Source organism: Poecilia mexicana, unplaced genomic scaffold, assembly GCF_051168715.1.
Source record: "Poecilia mexicana isolate PSO_F unplaced genomic scaffold, ASM5116871v1 scaffold_8, whole genome shotgun sequence".
Classification (NCBI taxonomy): Eukaryota; Metazoa; Chordata; class Actinopteri; order Cyprinodontiformes; family Poeciliidae; genus Poecilia; species Poecilia mexicana.
In genome coordinates this window covers 6,795,506-6,808,262 of record NW_028263377.1, presented here as the reverse complement: position 1 = coordinate 6,808,262, position 12,757 = coordinate 6,795,506, and the positions used below count along the sequence as shown (strand labels likewise).

The window sequence follows — 12,757 nt, the reverse complement described above, 5'->3', positions numbered from 1 at the left end:
CTGTGGTTTAGGACAATGATTTTGAGCATGTTCCAAATTTTAAGCAGGTATAGCTAAAATTTCTAAATAAGGTTTATTTTTATAAGTCATAACTTTACAGTAATAAGAATTTGAAGAACTGTGATTTATGATAAAACAAGAACATTTACTAGATTTTTCTGTAGAAGCTTAAATATTTTTTAATCAACTTTCTTAGAAAACAATTGAAATCTCAATTGGTTATCATGAACTTCAACACTGATATTGATCAGTGACCTCACAGAAATGTAAATTTTGTCTATGCTGTATGTCAGGTTTCCATATTTTCAAGAAGTCATGTATATTCTGTATATCCTTTTTTGCTCTTCATTAAAACAAACCCCCCAAAATATTTCAATTCTATATTTGTTATGCCTACAGCCAGAACTGAAACCACAAAGTAAAAAAAAATCAAGAAAAAAAAAAGAAAACTAGAAACCCCACAAATTCATTTAAATTTTTTTGTACATGACCAAGAGCTTTTCTAATTAAATAAGCAGGGGAAAATTAAATCACAAATTTAGCACAAGTCATAAGATACCAGGAGCTTCAGAAGATACTTTGAGTCAAATTTAATCAAAGCGACACAACAAAAGTTTTTGGTCTTTTATATTTTCTGACCTGAGTCCAGCTGAAAGAACAATTACACTTTTTAATTTAACAAATCTCAAACCACTGCACAGTTTAACATCCAAAATATTTATATAAAATTTTGAAAAACTCTGTTCCTTTAGGATCATGTAATAGTTCTGATGACATCTCATTTCTAGTCTGGAGTATAAAACCAGATTGTACAGTGAAGTCCAGTGGGAAGTTTCTATCCTTCTTGGTTCTTCTTCTTCTTCAGCTTCTTCTCCTGCTCTTTCCGTTTGTGTCGGCCCAGCTGTCTGAAGTACAGTCTGCGTGGGTTCAGCCCGTACGCCTTCAGCCTGTGTCTGCTGAACTCTCGGCCGCCTATCTTCACCCCCTTGATTCCTGACTTGGGTCGTCCTCCTGACCGCCGGGGCTTCTTAACCCACGCTGGCCTTTCAGTCCTGTTCTCCCCTCCATTTTGTTCATCTGCCACCTGCTCAGCCGTTTCTTGCGTCTGTTCTTCTAGTTTCCTCTTCTGCTTTTTGGGTAGCAGGATCTCGTCCCCTTCCTCTGTACTGTCCACAGCCTCGTTGAGAGCCTGAACTGCCTCGTCTGCTCCTTCGCCCTGCTTCTCTGCTTTCCTCAGACGATCTCGCCGTTTCTTCCCCAGCTTGCTCTTCGCCTCCAGAGTTTCTTTATCCTCCCTGCAGATCAGGATCAGACAGAAACTAATCACCTTCTAGCAGGGGTGCAAGCTATCAATTGATTGATCTTATCAATCGACTAATAATTAGTTGAAAAGTGGCCATTTTCTTAAAAACTTGAGTTTCGTCTTGTATCAAGAGGGCTGACCATCTTTCTATAACAAAGAACTAAGTTTCTTTAACATTTTGTGTCAACTGTATTCTGATTTAACAAACATAAGTTTGTGGTTTTTAATCACATTATTAAACTTAAGACATATTTATAAAATAAAATGGTAACCGTTTAAGTTGATAAATTGAAAAGTAAAAGATGAAAACAATCAAAAATGTTAACTCAACTCAACAAATCACCGTCTCTAGTTTCGCCTCAAGGAACATTAAAACTTCGCTCCATAAAGTGCATTAACTCAAAACAGCCATAAAAACCCCATCAAACTGGCGTATTGGAGTCATGTTTTCTTCGCATCAGGCTATAATTTTTCTGTTACACCCTTCGCTTTTCTGTCGTATTATTATCCTCGCCGTCGTGGCACATCAGTAGTTTGTGACTGAGAAGTTGACGCTGCTCCGTTACGCAGTTCGTCATGAGCGGTATAAAAGTGATAACTTTAATAAACGGAAAACCATATAACTTTAATAAGTTCGTCAAGTGTTAACATTTCTAAACAGAACTGCAAAAGGTGCATTCTGAATCCCACACCGGACTCTGTTTAGACCGTGTTTCTCTACCCATTTCTAGAATATCTCCGCCATCTTTGATTCTGTCTGAGATAGCTCCGCTTAAGGATGACCAGCAGCGCCCTCTACTGGATGGCGGCCAAACTACAACACTAAAAGAGAGTCTAGGTGGAAGTTATTAATAGATTGGAACTAATTTGAATCTAATAAATCCTTAATCCACCATTAGCCACAAGTTGGTTCGAACCACAGCATTTCTACTCACTCAGAATACACAGAGCTCAGGACTTCCTTCTTCTTTCTCACGTTCTGGCCCTTCACTTTATAGTTCTTCAGGTCACTCATTTCCTCTCTTTCAGACCTTAAAAGGAAAGGACAGCTGTTACTGAAACTCAGCGACCTCAGAGGAGCAGGAGGGGAACATCTCGGATGTGTTCTCGGTACCTGAACATGCACGTCCTCCTCAGCGAGCACCAGCGGTTCAGCTCTTGGTCGTTGGCAGTCAAGATCTGAGAGAAAATTGTTGTAAGAATTTAGACACAACCAGAGCAGGTAGAGGAGGTCAGTCATATTTGTGGCAGTTTCATCTGCTCAGAGAGAAGATTGGTGTGAGATCATTCCCTGGTCAGAGCGATTCCCCAGAAGGAGGCAATACCAGATCAGTCTGCACAGATCTCATCACTGCAGAGCCAGAACCGGAACAAGCTAGTGTTGTTCTGTCCACTTGTTACTTTTCTGATTGAGGTGTTTTTGTTTCTAAAGGAGGAAGTTCAAACCAACACTTTTCTTTATTTATACACAAGTCTGTTTGTTTTTTATTCTACTTTTATAGCTTTTATTAATTTTGTATTAGTCTTGGACTGGGATCAGAGTAATTTCACTCCACATCATGTTTTTAGCATGAGATGAAATGACAAACTGCTTTAACCTTAAACAGGAGCAGCAAAAGCAAAGGAGGTGGATTAGCAGTGATTGCTAACAACTGATTGTTTCATCAAGGACACATTAGTAGCCTTGATGAAACAAAATTTGTATTACAAAAGCAAATTTTTATTACAAATGTGCACAAAACTTGGTCAATATTCCACTAATGTAAAAATAAAATTTGCAATTGCAGCATTTCTTTTAAATGAGAAACACAATAAAATAAGTCTGTTTGTGCGATAGCTCATTAAAAAATATGCTGTCAAGACAGTTCAACTATGGTCTAGACACAGCATGGTTGTCAAGGCCTATGCTTTGCAACATGGTTTGTAACCATGTTGTCAAGCATAGGCCACTGGCGCAAACCAGTGGCAACATCCAGTTGTTGAACATGTGATTCGTGTGAAGCGAAAAAATTGTTTCCCTTGAAGTTTTGCAAAATAAACATTCTAGCGCCAAAACGTTATGGAAAAACAAAAGCTTTTTTCAAAATTGCCATGTTTCCATGGAGCAGATTTATTTTTTTAAATGCAGTTTCAAAAATAAATTTGTTTATGCGGTCAATAGAAACACAGTTAGTTTGGAATATTGTTTCTGCTGCCCTGATACTGACTTTCACACCGTCTTCAGTCAGAGGTCTCTTTAGATTTGATGCAAGACTGACTGCTACAGGAGATAATCTTTTTAGCCAAATAGTTGGTTCTCTTGCGTTTTTTGTTGATTGCAGAGATCCAGATGTGTAGCGTTCAGGAAGAACCTCACCTCGTCCGTGGTCAGGCCGAAGTCATTGGGCACCACCTGCCTGTAACGAAAGCGGCACGGAAGGTCGTCGATGATATCCTCGTAGTCCAGTTTGTAGTACTCGTCCAGGTACTGCTCGAAGGTTTTCTCCTCTGAAATGAGAGGGACGGCATCAGGCGAGGCAGCCACCAGGGCAACGGCCGGGTTCGGGACGCTTCCAGGCACTTACGGGGGTCAAACACCGGCTTGGTTCTGGTGATGACCTCAGCGAAGTGAGACTTCTTCTTCTTCTTGCCCATCTGTGGCAGATCGTCCTTCTTCAGCTTCTTCTTCTCCTTCTTCTTCTTCTTCTTGGAGGCGGTGTGCTGGCTTGGGTCGTAGTCTGCATCCATCTGTATGAACAGAGTGACCGCTTCGCTAAGCAAAGCTAAAACAAAACAGTTTCAGGAAAAATAAGGTCGACTCACGATGAAGTCTTCGTCGTCGCAGTGCGGTCCAGAGGCGCTGTACTCCTCTTCGTCAAATCCTTCTTCACGTTCCTCTCCAGTCCAGGTGTCCCAATTCCAGTGTTCTGAAAACACAGAAGAAACTTCAAATGAAGCAGAAGAACCACAGCATCTGAAATAAATAAATGAATAAAAAATAAAGGCAGCAGCTCACCATCCATCTCGTTTTCTTCGTCGTCAAACTGAGGCTTCTCCTCTTCATCTTGTCCATAGTACTCGTCTCCAAAGAATTTCTGCAAACACGCAATGTTGCAGATCAATTTAAAAGCTTATTTTGACCAGAAAAACTAAATGAAAATAGCATTTAAGAGGGTGAATGTCTTGATTGTCAAGTTAAACATTATTTTAAGTGAACGCTAGCAGAGCACCGGTTGCAGTTTTCTGGCCGAGCCGAGTCCAATTTTTGCTGATATTGACTTTTTATAACCGATACAGTGACTTAGCTGCCAAGCTGGCAACTGTTAACCACACACATGATTAAAACCTAACCTTGACTGAAGAATTTGAAACAAAAAAAGTGAGAATTATGGGTGTTAGTTATGGCAGAATATTTTTAAAGGATAGCAAGAAGGAAAAACATGATGACTGCAGAGACTGATGCAGTTTGGTGAGGGCTGGGCGATAAAATAATTTGATCACTTAATACAATTGTTTTGAAGAATTACTTTTTGGAAAAAAAAATAAGGATTTGTTTTTTGTTCCCCCCCTTTCCAGATCTTAAAGGCAGCCATCTTGTTTTACAGTTTCTATCTATTTGGACACTAAATTCTTGAATTAAGGTCGATAACAAGATGCAACTGTTTACCTAACATTTGTTTCCCTTTTTTCACAAAAAATATTACAAAAATAGTCAAAACGACACAAATATGTCAAAATACTAGAATAAATTTGTGATATTAGGAGAATGAAGTAATAATATGAGAACTTCCACACATAAAATAAAATTATGCAAGATTTTGTCTTATTGAAAACAACTTCTCGTAATTTTGAGACATTCTTCATGTAAAATAATGACAACATTCTCGCAATTAAACAAAATTCTTGTTTGTCTGTCAGTAGTCCATCTTACAAATCACAGAAGGGATGATTGGAATAAAAGCAACTTTTTACAAATGTGTCATTTGTAATTTCTTTTAGAAAAAAAAAATCTTTAGGTAGATTTTATCTGAAGCCCCAATCCTGACATACGAATGATGCTGAAAAAAGTTAGCAATGCAATGCAGTGTTGCATCTGTGAATATGAATGCATTTCATCAGATATGACTGTAGGAAATGTTAACTATGATCGAATCTTAAAAACCGACTTAGTTATCGGATGCTGCTGCTAATGTAAGATAGGTGGGTGTAACTAAAATGAGTTTAACTTCTACCCACTCCTCTGAACGTGCAAATATACTTTTCTGTTTTGCCTTTCCTTGTATGTAACTTTGTTTATCTTTTCGTTCACTGAAGTCAATGCGGGTTCCTGTCCTGACCTGCATCAGCTGGTCGTGCTGGTTGGGGTCGAAGTCTCCGTCCAGGTCGGCCTGACTGAAGGCCAGCTGCTCGTTCCCGGTCAGCTCCTGCAGCTGCTGCAGCTTGTCCATGATCTCCTTCCTCTTCAGGTTCTTCAGCTGCTTCAGCTGCTCCTGCTTCTGCTCCTTCTCCTGGAATCACGCACACAGCCGCTTCGTGAGCCTGTGTTAGCATTAGCGTTTAGTTGTATTTTTTTTTTTAGTACCGTACGTACCTTCAGCTTCCTCTCCTTCACCTCCTCCCTCTTCTGCTTCCTGCGGTCGTCCTTGGTGCGGACGGACGTGGCGATGTTTCGGGGGTAGGTCTTGATCTGCAGGGCGCCGGGCTCTTCAAAGCGGAAGTTGTAGCTCCGCTCAAAGTCCTCCTGGCGCTCCAGGAAGCTCTCGCCCTCCTCCTCGGAGTCGTCCACGTCCTCCTGGACCAGCTCATCGTACGTCGGGATCCTGAACAGATTCGGAGGATTTGAAAGTAATTATTGTGAACATTTGAGGGAGGACTCCAAGCGTATTGGCTGCGCACCGTTCGTCGTCGTCCTCCTCCTCGTCCAGGTAGCCCTTGTTGAGCACGTAATCCCGGAGGAATCGCTCTTTGTCGTCCAGCTGCGGGTCGTTCCAGTAGTCGCGCAGGTATTTCTGTCACAACGGGGGGAAAAAAATAAAAAAATCATATTTCCAATAGATAATCCAATATTCATACCTGTAGCGGCCTCAGTATTGAAAAAGAATCGGTCACAATGTGCCTGATCCATAAGGGCAGATCTATTTAGTCTGAGCAACATCACACTTTATTATTCATCTCGCATTTAAAAATTCCAAATTGAACTTTATGAATAATTTAAAATAAGTTTTGTTGCAGTTTATTGTTATTTTTCTTTAAATTTTTTGTTTAAGATAGTCAACCTATTGTTTTCGTCAGTTTCACTTTATTTATTTTACTCCTAATTGCGCCGACTCAACAAATTATAGTTGTTTTTGCATGTTTGACCAGGCGTGTGAAGGAATTGCTGTATTACAGTGAGCTGAGCTGATGCAGAGTTATCAAATGTATTTCTAAGTACATTTGTTCCTGTGTTTGAAAAAAGAAACATTTTTTGTCATTTCAGCTGATTTTTCTGTAAAACGTCAGTATCGTTATAAGAGACAAAAGCTGCATCCAGGAAAGCCACAATAAGCAATAAATCAGGCGATCGCCTGATGCATCATAAACTCAGTATTTTCAATTTGCATGATTTATTGTTTCTCTTTCTACCAAAAACTGCATCTTCATGGTGTGCTGTGGTGGCGCAGAGGTTAAGCACAGTCCACATATGGAGGCCTTAGTCCTCAATGCGGCTGTCACAGGTTCGATTCCCGGCCTGGTGACCTTTGCTGCATGTCTTCCCCTTCTCTCATTACCCACTTTCCTGTCAATTTGCTCTATCATATAAAGCCCACTAAAGCCAATAAAACCTTTAAAAAAAAAAACCTGCATCATCATCTGGTGTTTCGGTCTCCAGCAGCCCTGAAGGAAAATGCCGTTTACAGAGCCTTCATACCTCATTTTATTTGTCGTTTATGTTGTTTTGTTTATTTATTTTGGATATTTAAAATGTCTTCCAGTTCCAGAGTTAAATGTTCATTGAATTTTGAAGTTTGTTGATCTTTGACAGTGTGTTCTTGTGTTATTATCCCATCATCAATACATTACTTAAAAATGGTCTGAAAACAACTAACTTATCGTTTATTGCGATAACTCCTAGAATCCCCGTATTGTGATTTAACGCTGGGATCTCACCATGTCCTTCACCTCCTCCGGACCGTCCAGCTCAGCCTGACCTTTGAGCCAGTCCACATAATCCGCCTCCTCTTTATCCTGAAAACACACACGCGGGAAGTGTTGGTTTTGTCAAGTCGCTGCTTAAAAACACGAGCGGAGGCCGTTTCCTGACCTTCTCCTCCTGCGTTTTGATCCTTCTGGTGAGCAGCTTGGAGGCTTCGCCTTCCTCCTCCTCTTCCTCGTCGCTGTCCTCGACAAACTTCCGGAAGCTGTGGGGACGTTTGGGTTTCTGTCAGCGGGCGTCCGGGTGCAATCGCTTAACGAACGTCTGACCTCACCTCTCTTTGAGATCCTTCTGCTCCTGGATGTAGCTCGGTGAGGCTGCCCTCTGTCACAAGAAGACAGCGCCGACTCAGCAAACAGTCATTTTCCCAATAAAAAATATTTAATCAGAATTATTAATCTGAAAACGTTTGCACACCTCTCTTCTTTTGGCTGCCTCCTCCTCGTCGCTGTCATCATCGTCTTCATATTTGCTGCAATTAGACATTTTTAAAAAATTGTTACTGCCGGACATACAGTAGCATTTCCTCTTTTAATCCATGTTTCCCCCCATAATTCTATCATTAATCTGGTAAAGAGGCACAAAAATGACCAATTTTAAGTTTTGTGAAAATTCAATATTCAAGTCAATATTGTTAGTTTTACCTTTATCTCCACTGTTTGTTCAATGAAAGCATCAATACATATCAATACATTTGAAAATATGATTAAATACAGTTACTGTTTGCAGTTCAGTGATATAAATAACTCTTCTTCAACTGGCGTCATAAAGAAGCATTTTACAAATGTTTTTTTCAAGAGCAGTATTTGTTTTTTGTGGGGCGACAATCGCTGCTACACGCAGTCAGGATTACACTAAAAAAACGAAATGAATAGTTCTTATCGTCACTTTTATCGTGATCACAATTTTAATCACAAAATATCGTTTACAATACAACTTTATCGTCCAACCCTACTGTGGCACCATTCAGTTTGTTAAAAGTGACAAATCTTGGGACTTTTTTTTTGTTTGTTTGTTTTGATGCTTTTCAGAAATCTTCCCAGGGGCGCCAAACATCTGCACTCACCCTTCTTTTTCCAGGATGACTTTCCGCTCGTAGTCCTTCAGATACATGGGTTTCACTTTGGCTTGTTTGGATGTTGACGGACCGTCCTCCTTCTGGGATGCGTCTGAAAGCAAAACACGGTCAACCCAGCAGACTGTGCAAGATGACCGAGCCTGAGTGAAGCTTTACTGGTCACTTTTTAAATCACCTTCTGAGTAGAACTTGGCATCTTTCTCGTAGATTTTCGGGTCTTTCTTCTTCAGCAGGGACAGAGTTCTGTAAAAATCCCTGTCTAAAGCAGGATCCAGCTCCTGGGAGGAACAGGTACAAGTCAGGTACCAAGTATCTGTGTTTTAGACGTTTCCCTGCTTCAGCACACCTGATTTCTATTAATGGGTGATTAGAACAAGCAAGGAAACGACTAAAAAATGCAGGGGGACGTTTGGGAAACATTAAACGGGGACATTTTAGCCACAGATGCTAACCACTTCACTGTCGTCAGAGCTGGACTCAGAGGAGTCGCTGTCATCGGCTTGGTCTCCGAATCGGTCCTTCACTGCATAGATGTACAGAAAACACACACACACACGTCACATCTTCCATGAACTCCTGTCCACAGGACATGACAACTTTATCGCCAACGGTACTTTCTGATCCACGTTGGGTAGTTAGCATCACAGTTAGCAATCAGTAGCACACTTACGCTTCTGCAACTCCTCTTTCTGTCGGTACTTCTCATATTTCTGCGCGAACTGCGAGTTAATTTTCAGTTCCGACCTGCCCGGCATGTTTTCAATGACGGTGGGTTGCAGACATTAATGAAAACGAGCCACTGCAGCTGCGACAACAAGCACGTTTACGAGTCCAACCACGCCGTTTCCGGTGAGCTGCAACTGATGTAGCCAGCAGAGGGTGCAGTAACGTCAGCTTATGAGTACTTCTGGGGAGATTTTCGGCCATATTGTGAGTGGCAAATTCACACGAGAAAGTCTCATTCAACTGATTTTCTGAGTTGTGTTTAAAGTAAACGATACTCTTATTTATTTCTAATAAAGGATAGCACTAAAGAAAATAACAAATATAAATAAACAATCAAATCATAACAAAAATGAAAATCTTAAATGTTAAATATATATATTCTAAACCACTGAATTTAATATTAACTAGCTAAACAAAACTTTAGCTTAGCTATTTTTTTCAAATATTCCTATTATTATTATTATTATTATTATTATTATTAGTAGTAGTAGTAGTAGTAGTAGTAGTAGTAGTAGTAGTCGGGTGATTCTCTGAATTCGGTACATTTTGGGGTCTAAGGTTACTTAAAAATATAGGCTACCACAAAAAATTATGTTTTTGAACACGGCATCTATTGAAGGACTCTGAACCTCCAAGAAAATATGTTTCCCCACTTTATGCATGAAATGACAAACAGTATTACAAATTTCTTTGTTACTTAGGTTGCTTTAAATTCAATCCCATAACGGGACAATTTGATTCCTCTATCAGTATAACTTAATAACATTAACTAATTTTTCCAGTTCCTTTGAGATCGCCTGTCCCTTGATTAAAATAACTAACTGTAAATATATTTTATTTTATTGTGAATTATCATAATTAGACTGATAAGTACAACATGGCAACTTAATGTAAAAGCGCTTTTCATAAATCAAGAAAATACACTTTAAAATAAATATTAAATCAGACTTTTTTATGTTTTTGAATCATTCTTTAAACTTTGCATACAGTCCAACAAATATTAGTCTAATATTTGCTGCTATTATATAAAAAAATCATAACAATGTATCATGTAACAGGGTTGAATCCATTGTAAAAGTTGACCAGTCCAACATTCAACCCCATAACAAAACCCTGTTTTTGTAACAGTTAAAGTACAAAAACAGCACTTTAACTGTTTTTGAACAGTTACGGAGTACAACTGTTTTGTACCCTGTAACAAAACCACCATTTTTGTAACGGGGTTGAACGTTACGGGGTTAAAGATTTTCACTAAAAGTTGCTATAAGTCTACATCAGGACCGACTCTTTTGGGGGCAAAGTGACTGTGCACAGCTGAACATAGACAACAACATCTGTAGCCTACAGGCTACTTGTTAAGCTTAAGGTGATGTATTGATATTAGCTAGTCATCTTTTAGCTAACATTACCTGCATTCAACAGCTTTACTCAACTCAGTCTGATAGTTTGGGGGAAAAACTGTGAAAAGTTCTTTGTGTTTTGCTGCCATGATTCTAACACACATGAGTAGCTCTGCACAGCAGCAGCAGGTCTCCGTCGCTGCCGCACAGGTGTAAACCCAGCGCGAGCGTCGTAGCCATAGACATAATATAAGGATAATAATAATAATAATAATATAATATGCTTATATTATGTCTATGGTCGTAGCGCTCATGTTGCGTTTAAAGGCGGCTCGGAAAAACATGTTACCACATGTTAACAACGGATTAAACAGTTTTAACTGCTGATAAAAGTGACAAGAGGACAAAAATATGGGAAGTGTGGAAGCCCCTACTGTATCAAATTGACAGAGGAATAACAGAGAGTTGGCCATTTTAAGGTAAAACCCAGCGCATACAGTGTTCATGTTTTTTTTTTTCATCCAGACGGCTTCCCGCGTCCCCCCTGCAATGGCACGACGCATCCCCTAGGGGGCGCGCCCCACAGTTTTGGAACCCCTGAGCTAGGGTATTGAGCAACATATGATATAATGAAAACAAGAAATTAATATATTTTTCAAAGACAATTCTTTACTTTTTCCCAAACAACAATACATATCATTTATGTGTGTAACAGGGTAGAAAGGTTTGAGCTTGACAATAACGATATTTGGATAAAAAATAACTAAATATAGGTAAGAAATTTTCCTAACACTTAAATCAGTGTGAGCAGGAAGAGACTTCAGTGATGTCACTTCCAGGGTGCTGAGGAAATTGGACTGAACCATTATTTATAAAAAGGAGGAATTAGTATGTTGCTACGGGGTTGAACAAAACTTGAGGGACAGGATTAAAAAGTGCTATTTTATAAATAATTCATGTATTTTTCTCATATTTATTTTATTTAGGTTAAAGTATATCAAAAAATTTAAAATGATACAAATTTCTTGCAGTTACTGGCTATTTTTATTTGTTTTATATTCATTGAAAAATAAACATTGGTCAGTGGGGACATGCCTCTACACTTCAACGACCCATAAAAGTTTTCAAAACATAATTTTTAGAATATATTTGCATGTTACATTACCAAGACACATGGATATTTCCATTAATTGATTTTCTCAAAAAAATGCAATTTGCATTATATGAAAATCTTTGAGATAAGCCTGTGGGACACAAAATGCACCAAATTCAGAGAATTACCCGGTCATAGTAATAGTCTTTCCACTGAAATGTTACAAATTTCCACCAAAAATAAAGAGGTCATTTTAAATGCTTGTATGATGTCAACAAAAAAATAAAAAAGGGTGGGCGCAGTGGGTTCCCATCACCAATGCTAGTGGGCCATTTGGTCAGCAGAGTTTGACTGTGGGTGGTCTTTCTCTAACAAAGCAGTGTGCGAGCAAAGGTCAGTGAATCTCCAGGAACGGGTCAACACAGCTGAGGGTTGTTTTTTACCACGAGCATCAGGTGAGGAGTGATGTCACATCCTCTGTGGTGGAGAGACGACACGTGTTGAAATAATGCCCAGAACCCAAAACGTAAAAAGTTTTCAGTCTTTGAACTTATTTTTTTGTCACATTAAAACCAAAACCTTTACTGTTCTGTGGGATTTTATTGGAAGTAGATAATTAAACGGAATTTTTTTTAAATAATAAAAACAATTCACTCAAATCACACAGCATTCTGATACAAAACATTCTGTAATCTTAGAACAATCTTCTACCAGAATTAAATCATCACTGTGTATACTTTTCCTTTGACATAGACCTTAACAAGTGCCTTTTTTATTTTATTTTTCTGTGTCGACTGCTTCTTTTAACTCATCGTTCAACACTTCCTCTCTCCCTCAGCCTTGAACTTTACTCTTGACATTTTGTGCACTTTATCTGACAACATGTGGGCAGACTCACAGATATGCCAGTTTTGGTCATTTACTAACAAACCAACCCCCCAAAAATACTTTTTGTTTTTTGATTATTCAAAGCTAAAGACACTTTAACTGCTTATGGTGCTCTGAGTAGAGATCCTTTAATTTTAACAAGAAAAACTGAATA

The 12,757-nt window shown here is 39.1% G+C and overlaps 1 protein-coding gene and 1 non-coding gene across 2 annotated transcripts; both read right to left on the bottom strand.

Annotated features, from left to right (window-relative positions):
- Positions 1 to 575: 575 nt before the first annotated feature.
- kri1 (KRI1 homolog) lies at positions 576 to 9,432 on the bottom strand. The gene is made up of 18 exons (XM_015003363.2): positions 9,227 to 9,432; positions 9,009 to 9,079; positions 8,732 to 8,834; positions 8,545 to 8,647; positions 7,896 to 7,950; positions 7,753 to 7,802; positions 7,587 to 7,683; positions 7,433 to 7,510; positions 6,179 to 6,291; positions 5,874 to 6,102; positions 5,620 to 5,790; positions 4,299 to 4,377; positions 4,106 to 4,209; positions 3,868 to 4,030; positions 3,660 to 3,790; positions 2,418 to 2,482; positions 2,239 to 2,334; positions 576 to 1,295 (listed from the first exon to the last, which is right to left on the bottom strand). The coding sequence occupies exons 1-18, from the start codon at positions 9,309 to 9,311 to the stop codon at positions 836 to 838; spliced, it is 2,253 nt and encodes a 750-aa protein (XP_014858849.1). The 5' UTR covers positions 9,312 to 9,432; the 3' UTR covers positions 576 to 835.
- LOC148157944 (Z30 small nucleolar RNA) lies at positions 2,561 to 2,660 on the bottom strand. The gene has a single exon (XR_015764130.1). It is a non-coding gene; the product is annotated as a Z30 small nucleolar RNA (small nucleolar RNA).
- Positions 9,433 to 12,757: the final 3,325 nt, after the last annotated feature.